At 39.2% G+C, this 12,300-nt stretch overlaps 1 protein-coding gene across 1 annotated transcript in view; it reads right to left on the bottom strand.

Moving 5' to 3' along the window:
- The window catches only part of slc12a10.1 (solute carrier family 12 member 10, tandem duplicate 1), a 56,481-nt gene that overhangs the window by 38,204 nt on the left and 5,977 nt on the right, over positions 1 to 12,300 (bottom strand). The window contains exons 4-12 of the mRNA XM_060915915.1: positions 3,492 to 3,623; positions 3,343 to 3,418; positions 3,148 to 3,243; positions 2,930 to 3,069; positions 2,606 to 2,716; positions 2,392 to 2,503; positions 2,125 to 2,255; positions 1,931 to 2,015; positions 1,674 to 1,831 (exon numbers count right to left, since the gene is read on the bottom strand). Coding sequence (XP_060771898.1) covers positions 1,674 to 1,831; positions 1,931 to 2,015; positions 2,125 to 2,255; positions 2,392 to 2,503; positions 2,606 to 2,716; positions 2,930 to 3,069; positions 3,148 to 3,243; positions 3,343 to 3,418; positions 3,492 to 3,623 — 1,041 coding nt within the window. The remainder of the gene's footprint in view (positions 1 to 1,673; positions 1,832 to 1,930; positions 2,016 to 2,124; positions 2,256 to 2,391; positions 2,504 to 2,605; positions 2,717 to 2,929; positions 3,070 to 3,147; positions 3,244 to 3,342; positions 3,419 to 3,491; positions 3,624 to 12,300) is intronic.

Below are 12,300 nucleotides of genomic sequence, written 5' to 3' on the forward strand. Positions count from 1 at the left end.
ACTATGATATCCACTGTAGTGTGGAAATGCATCTATAGCCATGGTTAATGCGTGTGCAAGAAACACGTGTTGCTGCGACATCAAAACATCAGTTTCACATGCCAAAGTTAACAGTTTTAATTACCTGTCGTGTCTATTACTTGTAATGTGACTTTTTTCTCATGATAAATTTCACCTTCACAAACAAAAATAACTTTTCTCAACTTATTGGCAGGTACATGCAAATCTTGGAAAAGTTTATTTCCTTTTCTCTATCAGTGTTCTCTTTTCATCTTCATTATTTTCTTTCTTCCTGCTGTTACCTATTTTTACACAATTTTCAGGACATTTACTGACGTTTCCAGACACTATTTTTTAATGGCGTCCCCAAGCGGAGTGATCCAAAACTGTTGTTGTAATAACAATGGGATAGATGGTGAAAAAGAACTTAGAGTTGTGCTAAGAGACTTTAAAACTTGTGCTAAAAGACTTTGGATTTGTGCTAAAGGACTTTAGACTTGTGCTAAAAGACTTTTGTGCTAAATAACCGTGAACCATTGACAAGTACTTAAGTGTTTTGAAATCTCTGATATTAATTGAGCCTTTGAAAACCTTGCCCTTCCTCTCATCTCATATTAGTAATCTTTTGGCTGGTGCTCTTACCTCTATTTTTTCACCTTCTCTTTCTATCAAGGTAAAAGAAAAATGTTTGGAATTATTTAATGTGAAATAAAAGCTATAGATGTACGCTTACCTTAGGTGAAATTAGATGAGCATATAGTGAACATGACTTAACTATATTTATCATGCCACCAGAATGTTTATCCAAAAATGGTCAAAATGGCTCTGTTTTAGCTGAAAGTGTGAGGTTATTTTTGTTTTAATTAAGATGTAGACATTGGAAATGTTTACATGCACACTTTTCAGATTAATTGCTGGAAATACCATCTTTTCCCAAAAATAGGAAGAAAGAAAGTGGACATGTACATTTTTCTAGTGGCTATAGCTCAACCCAAACAGACAAATGGCAGCATTTTTTCCTCAAGCACCAGATGGTTACTATAAAATCCTGTATATATTCACAATCCAGTTGCTACCTTAGATGAAGAACAACAACAACTTTATTTTCAAACATGCACTTAAGCACAGTGAAATTCCTCTCTGCGTTTAACCCATCTGAAGCAGTGAACACACACGTGAGCAATGAGCACACACAAACATACCCAGAGTAGTGGGCAGCCATGCTACAGCGCCTGGGGAGCAGTTGGGGGTTAGGTGCCTTGTTCAAGGGCACTTCAGCCCAAGGCCACCCCACGTTAACCTAACCGCATGCCTTTGGACTGTGGGGGAAACCTGAGCACCCAGAGGAAGCCCATGCAGACATGGGGAGAACATGCAAACCCCACACAGAAAGGCCCCCGTCAGCCCCTGGCTCGAACCCAGAACCTTCTTGCTGTGAGGTGACACTGCTAACCACTGCACCACAGGGCCGTGCGCCATAAGTGATTTGTTAAAGGACTATGTCTGGTTTCTACGTAGTTGATTCCAATGACAATTCGTCAGTACAGTATTAAAACTCAAAATATAAACTAAATAGACTGGATAGAAACAGAAATAGTGATAAATACTGTCTTTGAATAATCACAGCTCATGATAAAATTTGATTATCAGACATCAATACAGAAAAGAAATACCTGAAAGTCGTTGGCCAGGCCAAAGGAACAGTTTTGGTTCTGCTCACACATAGTAAAGTCCCAACCTAGCTTGCATCCTAGACCCTCACATAGCTCTGAGAAGTTCTCTTGCAACCTGTCATTCATGTTTCCAGAAGCATCTTGCACCACACATGCCCCTGAGCGAATGAGTCAAGAAAAAAAAATGCCAAAGCTGCAATATGGACCTTTGAGCCAGTGCTACATTCTCTTCATTCCTTTATTCACTAAACACTCACCTACAGTTGCAGATATTGCCAAATAGCTTATGGTTGTCCAAAAGATGGCCATTAGTGTTCCTTTGGGGATAGCAGTCTCAGGGTCCTGGAAAAAACAACACCTGTACATGTTAGTACCCTACATACTGTACATACCAGAGTCCATCACACCACACTGTTTCAAAGTGCTGTTTAAAATGCCAGCATGCTGTGACCTTCAGATCTCCAGAGATATTGGCACCTGCCAAAATGCCAATTGCAGAAGGGAAAAAGATGGCAAACATCTGGAAGAAATTTCCTTGTGACCCTCTCCACTTAGGAAGCAAGTTGTCCACAAAGATCTCATCTGAAAAGTAATGTATCTCAGAATAAATAATAAGCAAACTCTTGAGCAGCAACAACAACAAAACCCAGTCTGTTTGGGAAATCTAGACTTGTTGGATTAAATATTTATAAGAGACTTTATAATCATGGATACTCACATCTGTAGTTGAAGAAGCCCATTGACTGTTTCACTGGAGTGGCTGGTATCACAGTGCCCACAAAATAGTTAATGAAGGTCACAATCAGTACAAGGAAGAATAAAATCTGAGTCTGGAAAATGTTGAGAGATTGCATCATAACCTCATAAAGCGATGCCAAAGCAAATATATACAAGTTAAAGTTAAAACTGATGATTTAAAGAGAAACATTCACCTTTGACTCCCATTCCATTCCAGCCAGAGAGATCAACAAAAGACAACTGACTGTGATTGTACCTATTATACGCACATCATTGATTTCATCCACAATGACAGCATTATAACTCTGTGTTATAAAAATCAGAATGCAAATATCATATAGAGCATAGACAAAATCAAAACAAAACAAATATTTGGGTTAATTAGCAATGAAATCTTACTACTTGGATGTACTTTTAGTCTATGACTGAGTAACACTTATAAAATTTGGCCACAATGACAGTGGTGTCTCTTTTGATGCGTCATTGAGAAATATATATATATATTTTTTATTTCTTACAATAAGAAGATCTCTGACAGTCTCTGCAAATCCCACAGTGTTGAGTGCACAGGCAAGAGCATTGGCAAAGGAGAATACCATACCAATCGGACCCCCCAATTCAGGACCCAAAGTGCGTGAAATCATAAAGTAGGCACCACCTATAATGGCCAGGATAATATATTTAAATGTAATTCAAACAATTTCAGTGGGAATCTTATTTTAGCTTTGCCACTCACCAGAGGAGACTCTCCCGTTGGTGGAAATAGCTGATACTGACAATGAAGTGATTGAGGTTACCAGTACAGACATGAAGATGATAACCCAAGTGGTAACTGCAGGATGAATGGTTGGAATGGTATGAGTCCTTTTGAGGAGTACTACACTGAATAAAAAAAAAATTCCATATACATGATTTACAGGAAATCACATACGGATTCCTGCCTGAGCTGTAATCCAAGGTAGTCTCAGGAACAGAATTACTCCCCAGATATTCAGCATACATCGAACCTGCAAAAAAAAAAAGAATAACTGAAAAGCTCTTTTGCCAGACATCATAATGTCATGTGCACATCACCCTCACCATGACACCTGTGACCCAGCCAAAGCGGACTGGTTGGGTGGTCTTCTTGTTCTGTTGCTTCTCTTCCTGTTCTTGGGCCACTGATTGGCTTTCTGTTTTTAAGTCTCCCATATTGCTACTTGGTTCATAATCCTGTAACACACACATTCACACTCATAAATACAGATTAATTACACATAAAATCACATTAATTTTAACATAGCACTGGATATGAGCAATTGTGCGCTCCGATTGGATACTCTACTACTAGGATATCAGCTCATATACCATGAGTAGAGAAAAACAAAATGGCGGAACGTTTTGCTGAACCAACTGAGGACGAAATAAAAACTACTCGAAAACAACCCCCCCCCCCAAAAAAAAAAAAATCAGCAAAATATGGAATGAAAGTATTTGATGGAAAAACGTATCTTTTATATATTTCAAGAATTATCTCATCTCATCTCCTGTAGCCGCTTTATCCTTCTACAGGGTCACAGGCAAGCTGGAGCCTATCCCAGCTGACTACGGGCGAAAGGCGGGGTACACCCTGGACAAGTCGCCAGGTCATCACAGGGCTGACACATAGACACAGACAACCATTCACACTCACATTCACACCTACGGTCAATTTAGAGTCACCAGTTAACCTAACCTGCATGTCTTTGGACTGTGGGGGAAACCGGAGCACCCGGAGGAAACCCACGCGGACACGGGGAGAACATGCAAACTCCGCACAGAAAGGCCCTCGCCGGCCCCGGGGCTCGAACCCAGGACCTTCTTGCTGTGAGGCAACAGTGCTAACCACTACACCACCGTGCCGCCCTCAAGAATTATTATTATTATTATTATTATAGCATTTTTCACAAATTGCTCCTGTCATTTCGCCGGTTTGTTTAGATTCTAAGCAGAAATTATTTTGTCAGATGTTTTGTATAAAGATTTTATTTATATATGCTCTGTTTCTCAAAATCCAGTGAATGTGGATAGAATAAAACAAATATTCCACTCAGTCTCGTCGTACATGGCTTATAGCCGGCAAGGCGTGTAGTGCCTCATCGACCATCAGCTCATGTGCAACTCGATTTTGTGGAATAATTGTTAGTTAAATAAATAAATAAATAAATAAGTATAATTATTAGTAGTGTGCAAAAGTCTTAGACACCCTAATATTTTTTAACTACAAATTATTACCTCTGCCAACTTTGTTGGAGGAGGTTATGTTTTCGCCTCCATTTGTTTGTATGTTTGTTTCTTTGTCTGTTCCCAACATAACTCAAAAGGTAGTGAACATATTTTGATGAAATTATGAGGAAAGATGAGCCATGTGCCAAAGAACAATGGATTAGATTTTGATGCAAATCCGGATATGTACAGTGGTGCTTGAAAGTTTGTGAACCCTTTAGAATTTTCTGTATTTCTGCATAAATATGACCTAAAACATCATCAGATTTTCACACAAGTCTTAAAAGTAGAAAAAGAGAACCCAGTTAAACAAATGAGACAAAAATATTATACTTGGTCATTTATTTATTGAGGAAAATGATCCAATATTACGTATCTGTGAGTGGCAAAAGTATGTGAACTTCTAGGATTAGCAGTTAATTTGAAGGTGAAATTAGAGTCAGCTGTTTTCAATCAGTGGGATGACAATCAGGTGTGAATGGGCACCCTGTTTTATTTAAAGAACAGGGATCTATCAAAATCTGATCTTCACAACACATGTTTGTGGAAGTGTATCATGGCACGAACAAAGGAGATTTCTGAGGACCTCAGAAAAAGCGTTGTTGATGCTCATCAGGCTGGACAATGTTACAAAACCATCTCTAAAAAGTTTGGACTCCACCAATCCACAGTCAGACAGACTGTGTACAAATGGAGGAAATTCAAGGCCATTGTTACCCCCCATAGGAGTGGTCGACCAACAAAGATCACTCCAAGAGCAAGGCGTGTAATAGTCGACAAGGTCACAAATGACCCCAGGGTAACTTCTAAGCAACTGAAGGCCTGTCTCACACTGGCTAATGTGAATGTTCATGAGTCCACCATCCAGAGAACACTGAACAACAATGGTGTGCATGGCAGGGTTACAAGGAGAAAGAGACTGCTCTCCAAAAAGAACATTGCTGCTTGTCTGCAGTTTGCTAAAGATCATGTGGACAAGCCAGAAGGCTATTGGAAAAATGTTTTGTGGATGGATGAGACCAAAATAGAACATTTTGGTTTAAATGAGAAGCGTTATGTTTGGAGAAAGGAAAACACTGCATTCCAGCATATTAACCTTATCCCATCTGTGAAACATGGTGGTGGTAGTATCATAGTTTGGGCCTGTTTTGCTGCATCTGGGCCAGAACGTCTTGCCATCATTGGTGAAACAATGAATTCTGAATTATACCAGTGAATTCTAAAGGAAAATGTCAGGACATCTGTCCATGAACTGAATCTCAAGAAAAGGTGGGTCATGCAGCAAGACAACGACCCTAAGCACACAAGTCGTTCTACCAAAGAATGGTTAAAGAAGAATAAAGTTAATGTTTTGGAATGGCCAAGTCAAAGTCCTGACCTTAATCCAATCGAAATGTTGTGGAAGGACCTGAAGCAAGCAGTTCATGTGAGGAAACCCACCAACATCCCAGAGTTGAAGCTGTTCTGTATGGAGGAATGAGCTGAAATTCCTCCAAGCCGGTGTGCAGGACTGATCAACAGTTACCAGAAATGTTTAGTTGCAGTTATTGCTGCACAAGGGGGTCACACCAGATACTGAAAGCAAAGGTTCACATACTTTTGCCACTCGCAGATATGTAATATTGGATCATTTTCCTCAATAAATAAATGACCAAGTCTAATATTTTTGTCTCATTTGTTTAACTGGGTTCTCTTTATCTACTTTTAGGACTTGTGTGAAAATCTGATGATGTTTTACGTCATATTTATGCAGAAATCTAGAGAATTCTAAAGGGTTCACAAACTTTCAAGCACCACTGTATGTGAATCTGGAATATTCTCATATGTGGCTTAGTGGAGGTATGCACTCAACCGACTGCCCTTCTAGTTTGTTATAATTTTATGTTTATTTGATGACTTCTTTATTATTGAGTCAGTAAAATATTTTAATTTCCAAACATTATTTTTGAAGTGAAAATATTAAGTGATTAAAAATTTATGCATGTCAATAAAAATGTAACATGTAATACTCATAAACAAACAAACAAAATACATAATGTGCAGAAAAACTAACTGGGCAATTTCACGACAAAACTACACAAACTGTACCTGAAACTATTGATGGCTTTTTTTCTTTTAAGCAAAGGGTTGTCACTCCAAATACTGATTTTGTTTCCTTTATTACTGCTCTTATATTTGCTAAAGAGCAAAGGTTTATAGAAAGTATCTTTGGTTTACAGCATATCTTTATACATGCCAAAGACTTTTGCACAGTCAAGTCAAAGTCCCTCCTGTGCCACTATCTGGTCTTCTCAGGCAGTCTCCTGTCCCAGTATTAACCAGCTCTTGAGGCACGAGTGCAGCGCCAGTCTCCGCCCTCTGCCTCTTGCCTATTATATAGCTAGGGTTCCAGTAGGGGGCTCTGGTAACCGTGAGAGTTTGACTCGCTACTCGCATCTGTATTGAAGTGTGCCTTGCCAAATGGCAGTAGGTACCATTTTTATGATAGTATTTGGTCTTTGGTATGATCCACACTGTATATATGATATTACATGGTTGTGTGGAGATATGAAGTATTTTCTTGAAAATATTTTCAACATGAGAAGATAAACTTCATATGTTCGCGCCAGCGTGTAATGTTGAGATTGAATGGAATAACTGTTTTATTCTATCCATATTCACTGGATGTTGAGAAACAGAGCATGTTTCTTTTTATTTTTTCAATCAATAAAAAGTTTATAGAAAACGTCCAACAAAATAATTTCCACTTAGAATGTAAACAAACCAGGGTAGCAATTTGTGGAAAATGTGATAATAATAATTCTTGAAAAATAAAAGAAGAAACAATCTTACCATCAAATAATTTTAGATCATATTTTGTTGCTTTTTTGTATTTTTTGGGGTTTTGTTTTTGAGATGAGTTTTTATTTCATTCTTGGTTAGTTCAGCAACACACCCCGCCATTTTATTTTTCTCTACCCATGGTATATGAGCTGATATCCTAGTAGTAGAGTAGCCAATCAGAGCACACGATTGCTCATTTCCAGTGAATGTGGATAGAATAAACAGAATAAGAATATATAAAATTCCAATTTCCAATTCCAAAAAAGTTGGGACGCTGTGTAAAACATAAATTAAAACAGAATGTGAAGATTTGCAAATCATGAAAATGCTATTTTTCATTGGAAATAGTACAAAGACAACATATCAAAAGCTGAAACTGAGAGATTTTATTGTTTTTTGAAAAAATATATGCTCATTTTGAATTTGATGTCAGCAACATGTTTCAGAAAAGTTGGGACGGGGCAACAAAAGACTGAAAAAGTTGTGTAATGCTAAAAAAAACCCAAACTAATTTGGTTAATTGGCAATAGGTAAGTAACATGACTGGGTATCAAAAGAGCATCCCAGAGATGCTGAGTCTATAAGAAGTAAAGATGGGGAGGGGTTTACCGCTTTGTGTTCACCCCTTTGCAGCAGTGCAACAATTTAAGAATAACATTCCTCAATGTAAAATTGCAAAGAATTTGGGGATCACATCATCCATCAGTATTTTCCCCAGAGCTTTTTTTGCGTGTCAGGGCCGATAAGCTTTAATTTCATGCCGACGCACTTTATATTTGCTGACACACTATTTTTTTGCTCCTACACTTGCTGAAAAATCATGTCAGATTTCTACCTTGCGATGTTTGGGTCATATTTTGAAGGAAAATCAGTGTTTTGGGCCGGTTTGCTGCCATGATACACTCAGGCAGACTGGAAATACCTCTGGGAAATACCCAATCACAACAAATGCCCTCAGTCACTTTGCTGCTGCATTGGTACCATGACACTTCAGTGTGCAGGCGAGCACCCTTGCATTGACATCACATTTACCTTACCAACCGTCGCTACCCTATGCCTGAGGTTACAAGCGAACTTTGTTTACATACTGTTCACATACTGAAGCCAAGCGAAGATGTCGGGCGTCTGTTGTCTGAAGAAAACTACAGCTAAAAAAGCTCTACTACTGGATTACTTGGATAATCTTAGTCAGAAGGCAATGAAGGATAGACATATGCAGAAATTAGAGTTTATTGGCGGTTATGATCCATACAAAATTCCTCAAAACGACTGGAGTGACAGTGCAGATTTGTGGCCTAGCATTAGCTACATGTTGGAATATACCTAACCTTCTTTTTCCCGAAGTGTCCCAACACGGAAGAACAGTTAAAAAAAACTGCAAAAGCAAGAAAACCTTCTTTGTGTAAAGACTTTTTCCCAACATCAGCTTTTGGGAACAGAATGTTGCGAAAGCCAAAGCATTTACTCTCAAAGGACTCTGACCTGAACTGTAGGCTAGATGGTATTCCCGGCCCTCCATTTCTCAGCAACTCCAAGGATATCTAGTTACACAGCTATTTGCACTCTATCATTTATACAGTGATGCTTATTATTGTTAAAACAATATCTGAAGTGTTATTTGTAAAATAACTAAATATCTTGCTCTCGACTTTCAAACAATATTGTAAGATTTTATTTTAATTTGATCTAATAGTGGATGGTACAATAATTACATTATTAATTAATACAGTAATTACATGTACTAGTAGCAGTATTATTGCGCAAACGTTGTTTTTTCTAAGGTGCTTTTGGTGTTTGAAGTATTAAGTAGGCCGAAATATAAAGGGCATTTGTGCAGTAAATGCAGTCTGCAGGGGGTATTATTATTATTATTATTATTTTTAACTGCAACAGAACTCATTTAAACTTTTGGTTAGTGGTGTTCTGGCAGCGGTTCAGGTAATAAAACAGCATTATTATATAATACATTGTTGTCAGATGATGACTTTATTTATTGCTCATGTGAACCCCATGCTGCAAACCACAGCATCACAGACCTCCACTTGTTGTAGCAACCTTTTCAACCATGTTAACAGTAAAAAGTGACAGTGTCAGTACCACCATAAAATGCTCCTAAAAGTCACCAGATGCCACCAAATGGGCTCCCTTTTTTCAAAATTTTCTGTGGGATGCTCCCTAGACCCCCCTCCCCCCAACAAGAAGGGGGAAACCTCCCGCTCGTACTCTCCGCCCACATGCCTACATACTCTCTACCCTACGGGCCTCACAGGGTGGCCTGTGGCCACCCAAAAGTTAGGGCTTTATTTAATCCTGGGGAGAACACTGATCTATGGTACATAATATCATTAAAATACTGAGAATCTGGAGAAATCTCTGTATGCAAGAGACAAGGCTGAAAACTGACATTGGATGCCTGTGATCTTCAGGCCCTCAGGCAACACTGCGTTAAAAGCAGACACGTGTCTATACTAGAAATCACTGTATGGGCTCAGGAACACTTCAGAAAGCCATTGTCTGTGAAAACAGTTCATTACTGCATTTACAAATGCAAGTTAAAACCAGATATAAACAATATCCAGAAATGCCGCCACCTTCTCTGGGCCTGAGCTGTTTTATACGATGGACCGAGGCAAAGTAGAAAATTGTCCTGAGGTCTGACAAATCAAAAGTAGAAATTCTTTTTAGAAATCATGGACACCACGCCTTCCAGACTAAAGAGGAGAGGGACCATCCAGCTTGTTATAAGTGCATAGTTCAAAAGCCAGCATCTGTGATGGTATGAGGGTGCATTAGTGCACATGACATGGGTAGCTTGTACATCTGGGAAGGCATCATTAATGTTGAATGATATATACACGTTTCAGAGCAATATGCTGCCATCCAGACAAAATCTTTTCCAGAGAAGGCCTTCCTTCTTTCAGCAAGACAATGCCAAACTGCTTTCTGCACATATTAAAACTGCATGGCTCTGTTGTAAAAGAGTCCGGGTGCTAAACTGGCCTGCCTGCAGTTCAGATCTGTCTCCCATTTAAAACATGTGATGCATTATGAAGCGCAAAATACGACAAGGAGACCCCGAACCTTTGAGCAACTGATATTGTATATCAGGCAAGAATGGGACAACATTTCTCTTTCAAAACTACAGCAACTGGTCTCCTCAGTTCCCAAATGTTTACAGAGTGTTGCTCAAAGGAGAGGTGATGCAACACAGTGGTAAACATACCCCTGTCCCAAGTTTTTTGAAACATGTTGCTGACATTAAATTCAAAATGAGCATATATTTTTCAAAAAACAAAAAAAATTCTCAGTTTCAACATTTGATATGCTGTCTTTGTACTATTTTCAATGAAATATAGGGTTTCCATGATTTGCAAATTATTGCATTCTATTTTTATTTACAGTTTATGCAGCGTCCCAACGTATTTGGAATTGGGGTTTTGTGTGTGTGTGTGTCTGTGTGTATATATATATATATATATATATATATATATATATATATATATATATATATATATACACAGTGGGGCAAAAAAGTATTTAGTCAGCCACCAATTGTGAATTGTGCAAGTTCTCCCACTTAAAAAGATGAGAGAGGCCTGTAATTTTCATCACAGGTACACTTCAACTATGAGAGACAGCATGGGGGGAAAGAATTCAGGAAATCACATTGTAGGATTTTTAATGAATTAATTGGTAAATTCCTCGGTAAAATAAGTATTTGGTCACCTACAAACAAGCAAGATTTCTGGCTCTCACAGACCTGTAACTTCTTCTTTAAGAGGCTCCTCTGTCCTCCACTCATTATCTGTATTAATGGCACCTGTTTGAACTCGTTATCAGTATAAAAGACACCTGTCCACAACCTCAAACAGTCACACTCCAAACTCCACTATGGCCAAGACCAAAGAGCTGTCAAAGGACACCAGAAACAAAATTGTAGACCTGCACCAGGCTGGGAAGACTGAATCTGCAATAGGTAAGCAGCTTGGTGTGAAGAAATCAACTGTGAGAGCAATTATTAGAAAATGGAAGACATACAAGACCACTGATAATCTCCCTCGATCTGGGGCTCCACGCAAGATCTCACCCCATGGGGTCAAAACGATCACAAGAACGGTGAGCAAAAATCCCAGAACCACATGGGGGGGAACTAGTGAATGACCTGCAGAGAGCTGGGACCAAAGTAACAAAGGCTACCATCAGTAACACACTACGCCGCCAGGGACTCAAAAACTGCAGTGCCAGACGTGTCCCCCTGCTTAAGCCAGTACATGTCCAGGCCCGTCTGAAGTTTGCTAGAGAGCATTTGGATGATCCAGAAGAGGATTGGGAGAATGTCATATGGTCAGATGAAACCAAAATAGAACTTTTTGGTAAAAACTCAACTTGTCGTGTTTGGAGGAGAAAGAATGCTGAGTTGCATCCAAAGAACACCATACCTACTGTGAAGCATGGGGGTGGAAACATCATGCTTTGGGGCTGTTTTTCTGCAAAGGGACCAGGACGACTGATCCGTGTAAAGGAAAGAATGAATGGGGCCATGTATCGTGAGGTTTTGAGTGAAAATCTCCTTCCATCAGCAAGGGCATTGAAGATGAAACGTGGCTGGGTCTTTCAGCATGACAATGATCCCAAACACACCTCCCGGGCAACGAAGGAGTGGCTTCGTAAGAAGCATTTCAAGGTCCTGGAGTGGCCTAGCCAGTCTCCAGATCTCAACCCCACAGAAAATCCCCAAAACATCACTGCTCTCGAGGAGATCTGCATGGAGGAATGGGCCAAAATACCAGCAACAGTGTGTGAAAACCTTGTGAAGACTTAC

Source organism: Neoarius graeffei, chromosome 3 (assembly GCF_027579695.1).
Source record: "Neoarius graeffei isolate fNeoGra1 chromosome 3, fNeoGra1.pri, whole genome shotgun sequence".
Lineage (NCBI taxonomy): Eukaryota > Metazoa > Chordata > Actinopteri > Siluriformes > Ariidae > Neoarius > Neoarius graeffei.